This window comes from Spermophilus citellus (assembly GCF_964194105.1).
Source record: "Spermophilus citellus genome assembly, chromosome: 3".
NCBI lineage: Eukaryota > Metazoa > Chordata > Mammalia > Rodentia > Sciuridae > Spermophilus > Spermophilus citellus.
The window spans coordinates 187,298,735-187,312,227 of record NC_138184.1 but is presented as its reverse complement, the minus strand read 5'-3'; the positions used below and the strand labels follow the sequence as shown (position 1 = coordinate 187,312,227).

Genomic DNA, 13,493 nt, shown 5'->3' with positions numbered 1-13,493 from the left:
CTATTTCTGAGGAACATCTGTAATGTTTTAAGTTCTGCCTCTCTACTCTCTGTGAGGACATTTGTCCTCTTAACTCATCATTATTATAACACTGTTCTTCTCCTGCACATTCTGGGAGAGCTCCTAAACTTTAGTCTTGCATGGTATCAAATAGAATATTTACCATTTCATTACTGCTCTTGTCTCGAGTACAACTTCATGCCATTGCATTTTTAGTTGTTCCTTTTATGTCTACGTCCTTTCCACCACTGTTCTGTTTAATCTTAGCTCAGACTCTAGAGTTTTCTTCAGTCTGTCCACTCACATTCTACAGAGAATATGAATTTCCAAATATTTTGTACATATTTTTCTAGTTGCTGTGGTCTCATGCTCATGCTCCCCATCCCTCAATCCATATGTTAAAACCCTGGCTTGTAAGATGGATGGCATTAGTAAGTGGGGCCTTAGAAAGTAATTAGTGCCCTTATAAGAGAGGCCTACAAGACCCCTTGTGCCTTCCACCACATGAAAACCCAGCAAAACACTGTGAACCAGGAAATGGGTCCTCTCCAGATATTGAATCGACTGATCCTTAGATCTTGAACTTTCCAGGTTCTAGAATTGTGAGAAATAAATTTGTTTATAAGCCAGCCACTCAGTCTATGCCATCTGTTGTAGCCATCTGAAAGGACTAAGACAATAGTAAATAATTTTCCCTAGGTTCTTGGAATGACAACTGTTCTGTGGTTTTCTTTCATAGACATGTTAATTTTTTAATTTTTTTTGAGAGAGAGAGAGAGAGAAAGAGAGAGAGAGAATGAGAATTTTTTTTTTTTGAGAATGAGAATTTTAATATTTATTATTTTTTAGTTTTCGGCGGACACAACATCTTTGTTTGTATGTAGTGCTGAGGATCGAACCCGGGCCGCACGCATGCCAGGCAAGTGCGCTACCTCTTGAGCCACATCCCCAGCCCCAGACATGTTAATTTTTTATTATTGTTATATGGTGTGAAACCGGGGAAAGAATTTTGTAATGAAGCAGAAGGTGCAAACCTCTACTGCCTTTACTTGCTACTGATTTTTTTTCTGGACCCCTTCTTTAAGGGGTCCACTGAGTGGAGGACAAGCTGATGTCTGTACTTGCTAGTTAAAATCCAGGATCTAAGAATAGCTGAAGTGGAATGAACTTTTCCCATCCAACACAGTAGACAAATGCATGAGGATAAACTGCACCAGGCTCTTCCTATGTCCATCCCCACCTGGATCGCAGTCTTACCAATCAGCAACAACTTCTTGCTCATATATTTCTAGCTGCATTCTCTAAATGGCTACATAAGAGCAGGGAGCAGAGGAAAATCTTATGTGCTGCAAAAGCAGAGTCTAAATACCTCAATTTTTTCCCCCAAAATTTTATAACTGGTATAAATCTTACTTTTGTAATCATTAGGAAGACAGTAAGAGAAGGATGATAGTGTTTTCTACCTAATTTCAGGGAGGCCTCATATAAGTGGGCCTAACACTGTATTGACCCTGAAGGTAAGGGAATAATTTTCCAAATTCTTAACAAAGAAAGACTCAGTTCTATTTTTTTTCTGGTGTTTTAAGTTTTTTGTCATACTTCAAAAGTACTTTAGTGGGAAATAATATAGTAGGTACTGGTAGCCAGGTGCAGTTTTAAGCCAGAACCCTTGAGCTCACCAAATTAATCCAAATGGCTATGGATTGTTAGGTAGAGCTTCTCTCACAAGGAATGAATTGTTTCATACCAGTGAAACAGGATACAGATTTTCAAGATTTACTGGAAGTCTATCCTGAGATTTTCAACTAGTATTGCAATTTAATCTTGTTTCACTCCCAAAGACAAGAGTGCTCTATTCATTACAGCCATCCTGCCAAACTGCCTATACTTCCTAAAGATTGATTTTGAAATCATACAACAGCAAAAACACAACTTCATAATAATCTGTCTTCAATTTCAACACCTCATCAGTCCTCCGATTGCAGGAGTTTTTAAAGGGAAAAACAGAAAACATTCATTGAAAACATAAAATTTCATTGAAAAGGCCATTTGGTAGAAATAAACCCTTTGTATTTAGTTAGTCTAATATCACTCGTAGGATATGGTGGAATATAAATAAATAAGTAAATTATATAGGTAAAGGGAAAAACAAGCGTGCACATTTTCAGATCATTAATACATTCTAATACACTAGGAGTCTCTTATTTCAGGTATTTCACAATTTTTTGGTAAATTTTTTTTGTAATATTGGATCAATGAAGTATAATTATGTTGGTTACCATTTAAAATCTGAACAAAAAATTGATTACTGTGAGTAAATTACTGTTACTCTATTGATACTGGTGCAAACATGAAAAAACTTGGTCAAGGTAATGCATTTATCTATTTCAGAGCTACATTACATTTCTTTGAATATAGAAATCTTGGATATGATAAAAATGCATGCTCCATGCTTCCAGCAGAGGGCTCTAAAGATAAACGGATGAATGGATGGATGGGTAGATGGAGCTATAGGCCGACTTTTGGGGGTGGGGTGGGGATTAGAACTGTCCTCGTTGTGTTTAAAGGAGATCTGTTCTTTGAAAAAAATCAAATTAAATCCAACTTTTAAAATTATGGTCTAAATCAGAGTCATCAGAATTATTTCCTTTACAGTGCGACATTTCTGCTTATTAGTAAGGGACACTGGCCTCATTATCACAATTGGTACCAATGCTTTTTATTCTTGTGTCTTCACAGCCTATTCAGGAAGCTCATCACATGTCAGTTAGTGCTTTGTGAGACAAAGGGATTCTGGAAACAAGTGACCTAAACAATGGGCCATCACCCTTTTATTTATTTTTCTCTACAGTGTTTTTCTGCAGAATAGAGTTTACTAGAGGAACTGTGGTCTCTACTACTGTCCAAGTGGAAGTTGTAATGTGTCCTTAGATTTGTGGCATTTGGAGCAGTAACCCTCATCTTTTGCTCAGTGTTTCAATCATGCAGAATCTGAGAAAAAGCTTCTGCTGTCCAGAGATAGCTTTAGGATAGCTTGTGCTGAAAGACTAAACTCAAAACAGAATGAAAAATAAAAGGGCTTTAGCTGAACAAATAAAACTGGGATAGGTATTCACTTAAAGCCATATATGCTTTATATCTAGGAATTTCATCCCAACCTTTTCAGACACTGAATTTTAAAGAACTAAGTTATTTTCAATTTTAGAGCTATGAAAAATAGTTATTATTGATTCATTCATATAAAATTCCCCCCAAAACATCTGTTGTTTATGCTAGTCTCAATAGGGTGATAGTAATTTACTCCCAGTGATAAACTTTTTTGGTCATATTTTAAATGGTAACCAATACAACTACACATGATTTGATGATATGGAATGAAAACCTTTAACAAAAGATTGGCAATATCTGAAATGAAATCTAATGGAATGTGTACATTAGAATGTATGAATAATCTGTCCATCTGTACATCTATACCCAGCATTCAGAAATAAGAAATTGGACTTCTTCACATTAGAGATAATTTTAAACATTGCCAAGACCCTCTTTACAGAACAGGTATAAGGGAATAACCAGAATTCAAGAGTAATTACAGTTTATATATAAAGAGACACACTGTAGTAGAGATATATTTTTAAATTAGCTTATTGAAACTTTAGAAGTCAATAGCAGTTTTGATTACTAACTTCAAATAAAGACAAGTCCTCATTTATTGACACAGAAATAATAATTTGGACATTACTGTACTTATTTAAACAATAAAGCTATACACTAACTCTTGAACTCTTGTTTCCTTGCCTGCCAGCCTCAAGCCCTCAGGAACTCTATATGCTCCAGATGATCTTTGGGCTGCTGTCTGACCTACTGCCTGGAATCTTCTCCCATTGTTGTCCTGAGAGCCCAAGGACCTAGCACTGGTACTGGAACCACTTCTTTTTTGCTCAAACTAGGGAACTGCTTCCTTATTCTGTGAGGACCTCACCCAGACTCATTCTTCTCCTTCATGATAAAGATCAGGCTAGAACAGGCCATCAGCTAAAGGGGCTGATGGAGCTTTTGTGGTCTGTCTTAGATACAAAGCTATCACAACATTATTTTTATGGAAAATAGCAAATTTATTTGGGTGATGTATGAAGAATGTGTAGACTCTCCTAGTCATGAATCTTTAGGATTATTAGCACAGCACATATTGCAGTGGATGGCCAACAAGTGGAAGAATCTCAAGGATTCAGAGTTCTTCATTTTAACATTGGGCTTGGATTAGAATGATCTACTCAAGTATTCTTCTAACATATTAAGTACTCACTGAGTTACTGAAATACAAGTTTGAAAGTAAGCTAAAAAAAATCAAACTGGCTAAGAATAATGTTTTGAGTTCAGTTAATGAAAAAAAAGTTCAACTATTGCAAATAAATTGAATAAACTTTTAGTGATTAAATATTCAATAAGGTTAAACATTTCCCTTAATAACTAATAGGTAGATATCTAAAATTTACTTCAATTATTTAACAATGCAATGAAAGTATTTAAAAATAGCATCATTCTAGCCTTGCATAGTGGCTCATGCCTGTAATCACATTTACTCAGAAAGCTGAGGCAAAGGTTGCATGTTTAAGGCCGGCCTGTGCAATTTATTGTCTTTGTCCCAAATTTTAAACAAACAAACAAATAAAAAGGACTAGAGATTTAGGTCCCTGGTAGAGTGCCCCTGAGGTAAAGCCCTAGAACTGAAAAAACAAATAAAACTAACATTTTAAAAGATAGAACAGAAGTAAAATGCCTAACTTAACAATATCTCTATCTATGAGATTTTCTGCATAAAGGGTTTAACACATGCATTTTAACTTAGTAAATTCATAGATGATTAAAAACTGATTTCTTCAATTTTTTTAGAATTTAACCTTTATTTTTCTATTTATTTGTTTTTATGTGGTGCTGAGGATGAAACCCAGTGACTCCCATGCTAGGCAAGTGCTCTACCACTGAGCTATAATCCCAATCTGGGTTTCTGCAATTCTTAATAAACTGTAATAACATGCATGACTAAAACAGCCTAGTTCAATTCTGCAGGTCACACCAGTTATTCCTGAAGGACTTGAGCAAATTACTTTAAACACTATTTATTTATCTGTAAATTGTGACAACTGATGCAAGTAGCTATTCCTAGAATAATTAAATGGGACTATGTACATACTTAGAACAGAACTTGGTATGTATAATGCAGCTCAATAAAAGTCAGCTATTTTACTATGTATATTGATTATAGAAATTTTCAACAATTCAATACAGATCAATATGCCTATAGTTACTTGTGGCACTGAAGAAATATGCTACTCTCTGGCTCAAATTTCCCCAGTGGTTTCTTATCCTATTGGGAATAAAATTTGAAGTTCTTGATTTGTCCTACATAATCCAGTTTCTGGTCATTTCTCAGATTTCACTGACAGTTTATACAACTTTATAGCTACCATTCCAACTGCCTCAAATATCCTCTGCAAGGCTACCTCCTTCACTTTCTTTGGTTTTTCAGTTCAAATGCCACTTGACAGAATTTTCAACAAAACTTCATCTAAAAAAAGGTATCTTAATACAAAGAATCAATGCAACAAAAAGTTGCTTCTCTGAAAAGATCAACAAAATTAATTCTGAGCCAAACCAACCAAAAAATGAAGACCCAAGTCAGTATAATTAGAGATGAAAAAGGAGATGTCACCACAGACATTTCTGAATTCCAGAGGATCATTAGGGACTTCTGAAAACTTATATATCAATAAGGTAGAAAATATTGGCAAATTTTTACACACATATCATCCACCCAAGTTGAACCAAGATGATATAAAAAACCTAAATGGAAGATTGTACAAAATAATCAAGTTACATTTCACTGAAGTGATATAATGTTGGTTCAAGTATGCAAATCAACAAATGTAATTCATCGCATAAGGACAATTGAGGACAAAATTACAGGATCATCAAGAGATATAGAAAAAGCCTTCAACAAAATTCAGTACCCATTCATGTTAAAAAACACTGAAGAAACTAAAGGCAGAAGTAACTTACCTCAACATCATAAATACTATAGATGACAAATCCAAAGCTAACATTTTACTGAATGGGGAAAAACTGAAAGCACTTGCTCTAAAATGAGGAACAACACAAGCTGTCCACTCTCACCACTCCTATTCTATATAGTTTTTGAAATTTAGCCAGAGCTATCAGGTGTGTAAAGTAAGTTAAAGGAATTCAAATATAGGAAAAGTCAAATAATTTCTGTTTGCAGATGATATGATCCTATATTTAGAAGATCTTTCCCCCACACACACACACACAAAAGAAATAAAAGAAAAGAAAAAACACCACACTAAAAGACTTCTAGGACTGATAAACAAGTCCAGTAAAGTACCAGGATACAAGATCAACATATAAAAATCTATAGTTTTTCTATATACTCAATCATGAACCCAGTGAAAAAGAATCAGTAAAACAGTTCAATTCACACTAGCTTTAACAACAGTAAAAACCCCTGGGAATAAATCTAATCAAGGAGGTGAAAGCACTCTACAATGAAAATTATAGAATACTGAAGGAAGAAATTGAAGAAGATCTTAGCAAATGGAAACACCTCTCATGTTCTGGGATAGGCAGACAATTAATATTGTCAAAATGGCTATACTACCCAAAGCAATATTGATTCAGTGCAATCCCTATCAAAATACCAATAACATACTTCACAAGACCAAATTAATTTGAAAGAATAAGAGACCCAGAATAAATAACCAAAGGAATTATGAGCAAGAAGAGTGAAGCAGGGAGGCATTTCAATACCTATTCTCAAATTTTACTACAGAGTTATATGACAAAAGCAGCTTGGTATTGGCATAAAAACAAACCTGAAGATCAATGAAAGAGAATAGAAAACAGAGGAAAACCCCACAAATACAGTCATCTGATCTTTGACAAAGGTGCCAAAAACATACACTGGAGAAAATATAGCCTTTTTTAACTAATGGTGCTGGGAAAACTGGATATCCAAATGTGAAAGAATGAAACTAGATAGCTTGCTATCTATCTAGGAGTTTCCTCTAAAATCTTCCACGACTCAAAGTGGATCAAAGACACAGGAATTAGATCAGAAATTTTGCAAACTCATAGAAGAAAACACAGGTAAATATTTTAATATTTAGGCATAGGCATTGAGTTCTTTAGTAAGATTCCTAAAGTTCAAGAAATAAAACCAAGAATCAGAAAATGGAACAGCATCAAATTAAAAAGCTTTTGCACAGTAAAGGAAACAAGAGCATAAAAACAGAGCTGAGCCAGGTGAGGTGGCACACACCTGTAATCGCAGCAGCTCAGGAGGCTGAAGCAAGAGGACTGTGAGTTCAAAGCCATCCTCAGCAAAAGCAAGAAAGATACTAAGCAACTCAGTGAGAACCTTTCTTTAAATAAAATGCAAAAAAAAAAAAAAAATGGGCTGGGGTTGTGGCTCAGTGGTCCAGTGCCCTTGAGTGCGATTCCCAGTAACTCCCCCTCCCAACAAAAAAAAACAAAAGAAAGAGAGAGAGAGAGAGAGAGAGAGAGAGAGAGAGAGAAGAGAAGAGAAGAGAAGAGAAGAGGGGAGGGGAGGGGAGGGGGAGGGAGAGAGAGAGAGAGAGAGAGAGAGAGAGAGAGAGAGAGAGAGAGAGAGAGAGCCAAAAAAAAATTGGGAGAAAGTCTTTCACATCTACCTTTCTGACAGAAATAATATCAAAAATCTTAACACCAAATAAGCAAGTAAATAGTCAATAAGTGGGCAAATATATGAAAAACCTTCTACATATTTAGCAATCAGAGAAATGTAAATCAAAAACTACACTGAGATTTCATCTCATCCCAGTCAAAATGGCAAGCATCAAGACTATAACAAGAAATGCTGGTGAGGATGTGGCGAAAAATGAACACTTATACTTTGTTGGTGGGATTGCAATTTAATACAAGCACAATAGAAATCAGTAGGAGTTCCCTCAAAGGACTCAAAATGGAACTGCCATATGACCCAGCTATCCCACTGCTTGGTATTTATCCAAAAGAACTAAAATCAGCATGCTATAGTGATACCTGCATTCCAATGTTTATGGCAGCAAAATTCACAATAGCCAAGTTACGGAGTCATCCTTGGTATCTTTCAACAAATGTTGATAAAGAAAACATGGTATATATACACAGTGGAGTTTTATTCATCATAGAGGAGAGTGAAATTATGTTATTTGCTGGTAAATGGATGGAAAAGGAGAATATCAAGCTAAATGAAATAAACAGAACAGAAAGTCAAAGGTTGAATGTTTTCCCATATGCAGAAGCTAGAGAGAAATAAGAAATAAACAAAAGGAATCTCAGGAAAGCATATGGGAGAACAAGAAGCAGACTAAGGGAAAGGGTTTGGGAATCAAGAGGGAGGGAATAGAAATGGGAAAGGGAAGAAGGTACTGAGGAATGAAACTGGCAAATTATGCTATGTGCATGTACAAACAGAGCACAACAAATTCCATTTTATGTATAATTAAAATGCCCCAATTAAAATAAATAAATAAGTAGCAGGGAGACTAGTAGTGTACAGGAGAGGAGGATCAGGCAAAAGGAGAAAAGAAAAAGAGGAAGCACTGGGAAATGAAACGCAGCAAACTTTTATGTGCACGTATGAATATGTCATAATGAATCCCACTATCATGTATAATTATGGTGGACTCATAAAAATATAAAAAAAAAGTAAGAAGAGTTTTCTGCTTCCTGTTCCATGTGTTCTTTACCTTCTTATCTGCTTTATCTTTATACTTGTAATTATTATAGTCTATACATAACCTAAGTATTTAATCATTTATTTTTAAATTTGCCTTTTCAGCTGGAATATAGTATAGGCTCCATGAGGCCAGGGAATGTGACTTATACATAAATTCAATCTGTCTCTAAACCACTGAATGCATTAGGAGCCTCTCAATGGTTGTCAAACAGCTGAAGTAAATGACTAATATGATACAAACTGTATAACACTTGGTATATTACTTTTAGAGGCTTATAAACATGTATGGAAGAAGACATTCACAACCATTAAACACACAATTGCCTCAGTCACTAGGTTTTAAAGTGGCTGTTGAAATGAGTGATACATTTTATTATATTCAGTCAAGAGTTAATTGGTAGATTTCAAAAGCCCTTTGTGTGTATTCACTAAACTGAGAACAGAACTAAAAACTGTTAATTCAATCTGATTTTTTGGTCACTGGAAGTCAAATTATGTCTTGTGAATCAGGAGACACTTAGAAAGAATACTAAAAATATGCTATATATAATGTGATTAGTAGACATTTCATTTTATAGATTTGCTAGTCAGTAAAATGTACAAATCTAATTTAGTTGCATGGCTTTTCTATTACTTTTATTTCATAAAAATTAATAAGGGATCCTAATTAGAGTAAGTTATACTCCATGTATGTATAATATGTCAAAATACACTCTACTGTCATGTTTATCTAAAAAAAATAACTTAAAAAAATTTTCAAGAAGACACTGCTTTGAACCAGGTTCCTGCATTGAAACTCAACAGGTACACAATTTGAGTCAAATGTATGAAAGATGATATATCATGAGCTATGTAATGCTTTAAATAATCAATTAAAAAAATAAATAAATATATAACATTAAAAAAAATGGAGTCACAGAGGCTTACATGCCATATCAACAAACAAACAAATTATCTCTTCTGAAAACCTGGAGGGGAGGGGAGGGGAGGAGACAGGAGAGAAAGAGGGAGAGAAAGAGGGAGAAAGCAAGCAAGCAGAGCCAAGTTTCCTAAACAGGCCAACTTAGCAAGACCCTGTTTACAAAAAAAAAAAAAAAAAGGCTGGGAATGTGGTTAAGCAACAGTCAATTCCTGGTACCAAACCAAACCAAACAAAAACAAAAACAAAAAAACCACAAAAACAAAAGTAACCTGAAGTAACCTGGTGTTAACCAATTACTTATTTTTCTATTTTCTATCTCCCTGTCTTTGCCTTACAAAGAAAGTAACTTTGAGATGACCAATTTACTTCACGTTCTTCATTTCTGCTTTCTTCCACCCTTCTCTGCTTTTATAACTCCTCACTGACCAGCCCACTGGAGTACTTATACTATTTAATGGAATGAAGTGCTGGAAAACCAAACCAATCAAGATCTTTAAATTTGCCTTCTTTTTTTTTTTTTTTTTTTTTTTTTTTACCAATTTCATCATCTGAACAGGTACAAACATGCTGTGAGAAGAGAAGGAAATGGTTCCATCAGAGCCTGAGGCTCACATTCCTGAACTGTTCCTTCAACTTTTACTCAAGCAAAGGAATGAAACTTATCTCCTTCTGCCAGGCATATTGGGGAAATGGAGCAAATAATAAAGAAAATACACAAAGTGAAAGTGACACCACTTCTGCCACACTGTGAGGCTTCTGAAGGTATATATGCAGCTGGTACAAAGGTCAGTCCCAACTTTGAGCCTGGCTAGATCAATGAAATGGTTCTGAATCCTTTTTTTCATCAGGAGTGAAAACGAAGCCAAGTCTGACTCTTAAAAAAAAAAAAAAAAAAAAGGCTACCTAAATTAAGGCAGCAAGCAAAATTATTATTCACTTAATGTTTTATACCATTAGCATTAGTTTTGGATAAATCTCTCACATGCAGATACAATGTCTCAGGGACTTGCACAATGGACTTATCACTAGGTATGTGGCTTTGAGCAAATTACTTCTTTTTTTTCAGTTTCTCTATTAAAATCGATTAATCAATAAATACATGGGTGAAATACTGCATAAGGATGTTTGGAAGAATATATAAGACACAAGAAAACACTTAGCATATTACCTAGCATGTATTAAGTATTTAATGAAAACAAAGCATTACCTTTATCCATTCTGTATCTAGAATTTTCTAGAATTTCTTTTGATAAACATATTCCCTTTTCTCTTTTTAGTAACAGACTATCCAGTTTTAGGTAGATGCATGGTTACTCCACAAAAGGCCACACTTGCCAGCTAGGAATGGACATAATTCTAAATTCCATTCCATGGGATATGAGCAGGAGTGTGGTGTGAGACTCCCCTGAAAGAAAGAATCCTGCCCTCCTGGCTCTTTTCTCTCAGGCTAGGATGTGGATGTGAATATTTTTTAACAAGTGACACAAACACCACCTTAGGGAATAGTGGAGCAGAGAAGAAGGTGCTGTGATGCTGGAATAGTTGACATGCACTTTCCTCTTCTCCAGATCTTTTATCAGCAGGCACTCAGGGACTTTTACCAGCGGGCTCAAGAAAAATAAACGCTCTATTTAAGCTATAATGACTTGATTTCTGTTAAAGTGGCAATATCAGTTGAACATAGCCTGACTGTAATCCCAGCTACTCCAGGGGCTGAAGCAGAAGAACTGCAAGTTCAAGGCTAGCCTCAGCAACATAGGGAGATCCTTTCTCAAAATAAAAAAAAAAAAGACTGGTGATGTGGTTCAGTGAAAAAGCATTCCTATGTTCAATCCCAGTAACCACTCAAAAAAGCAAAAGTGGCTAAATCAACATTGTAACTAATATATTTACTTAATTTTAACTCATAAATGCATATAGTCAAGCATCGTGATATGCATGACCATTCCCGTCCATACTGATAATCATTCATTTGATGCTAAATCCTTGTTAAGGGAAGACAACCTCCTGCTGCCCAAATTATAACACCAGTCACTGGTGATCTCTGGGTCCAGGAAATGGATACTTGGATAACAACTAACTCCATATTAACTGGTTGCAGCCTGCCAGGGAAAGAGCTAGGGCTTTCACTCCTATAAACATAATAATGGACCACCAGGTTTTTAAGAAGCCAGATGGAAGTGGAGGCCTACACTGACAGTGTCCACCTACCAGTCTGAGGTAGTTCTGTAGCATCTGAAGAGGGATCATGGATGCATAAGTCACACTACTGAGACAGCCTTCTTGGGGACCTGTATAAGAAACAAATATAGAGAAGGAAAATTAGCTCTTCCTTGTTAAGTAGAGATGGTCAAATGCAACAGAACCTATCATCAAAGAAAGAACATGTTTGTGGACATCTGTAGGCAGAGCTGACATTTGGTCAAGAAACACCAATGCACCATCATTTCCCTGAACGTCTCCTAGGTGACAGTAACCCATGATGAAAAAAAATCAAGAGTACTCTTTGGAGGTTGCCTGAGATAGGGGAAGGACTAATTGGTGGGGTCCTCTGGGAACCTTTTTTTGGAGGGGAGGGTACAAGGGATCAAATCTAGGGCACTCTATCACTCAGCTATATCCCCACCCCACTTTTTATTTTTTTTATTCTGAGACATGGTCTCACTAAATTGCCAAGGCTGGCCTCAAAATTACAATCCTCCTGTCTCAGTGTTGCAAGTCTCTGGGATTATGGGTTTGCCCCACCACTTTTGGTTGTCTCTGGGTTTTTCTAATAAAAGGTACAATGACATTAGCAGAGCCAATGGTCAGTGCAACATCACCTGAGAATTCAGAGACATGGCTTTTCATTTTTCCTTCTCTTAATCAAATGTTTCAAAAAAAAAAAAAACAACAACATTTAATTGCCTCACAGTGGGAGTGTCACATGCATGACTAGAGGAGGTAGGACAACATGCAGACTATGAACCAGTCATGAAGCAAACACTCCTTGAATGTCACCTCAACTTGGAACATTGTTACCTGACAGAAGCACAGTGACCTGCTCTGCCTTGTTCTTCTTCATGAAGTCCCATGGGGACTGGGTGAAGCTCTGACCAGTGGACCACAGCATATTTCCTAGTTTAAACAAACAAAATAAAATGTCAAGAATTACTTTAAAAATAATGTTCTCATAATGGTAAACACACATCCTCTGTGAGAAATCAAAGGAATCCAGAGCTTATGTTGTACAAGGCACATACAGTACATATTACAGGCCACATAAGGGGTGAACTCCCTAAGAATAAATGTTTTGAAGGTCAAAAGGAAGGTGTTAAATTGACAGACTTCTTAAAAGTCATCCTGAGAAGGGACTGAAAAGGGTATCTAGAGAGCAAAACTATAGAGACATATTTCTAGAATCAAGTTCTCAAAAGCAAAGATGCTCATAACATAAAAACCATTTCTTGATTCTTCCAATGTCTGATTCACAAAGCCCATGCACTGTGGATGAGATATCAAATCCTTTATAATTTGTCCTTGAATCCCTTTCCAGCAAAAAGGGATTCCAGGAAAAAAAAGATAATTTCAGATGCTCAGAAAAGGGCTAGCTTTCTCAGATTCAATCCTCTGCTTACTTCTGCTCAGAAGGGGTTCTACTTCATACATGTCTTTTCTAGGGAGGGATTAGCATTGAGTATTTTTTCATCTCTACCCTTCCACAGACCACTTCTTTCAAAAGTCTATTTTCAGCATATTCATGCATATACCCCATCAAGAATTCTGATTGTTAGCCTGATGTTCCTTTAGTCTAGCTTA

General features: G+C 35.9%; 1 protein-coding gene across 1 annotated transcript in view; it reads right to left on the bottom strand.

Moving 5' to 3' along the window:
• Positions 1 to 13,493, bottom strand: part of CTTNBP2 (cortactin binding protein 2) — a 150,600-nt gene that overhangs the window by 35,609 nt on the left and 101,498 nt on the right. Inside the window, 2 exon segments of the mRNA XM_081283104.1 lie at positions 11,907 to 11,986; positions 12,717 to 12,812. Of these exon segments, the coding sequence (XP_081139230.1) occupies positions 11,907 to 11,986; positions 12,717 to 12,812 (176 nt within the window).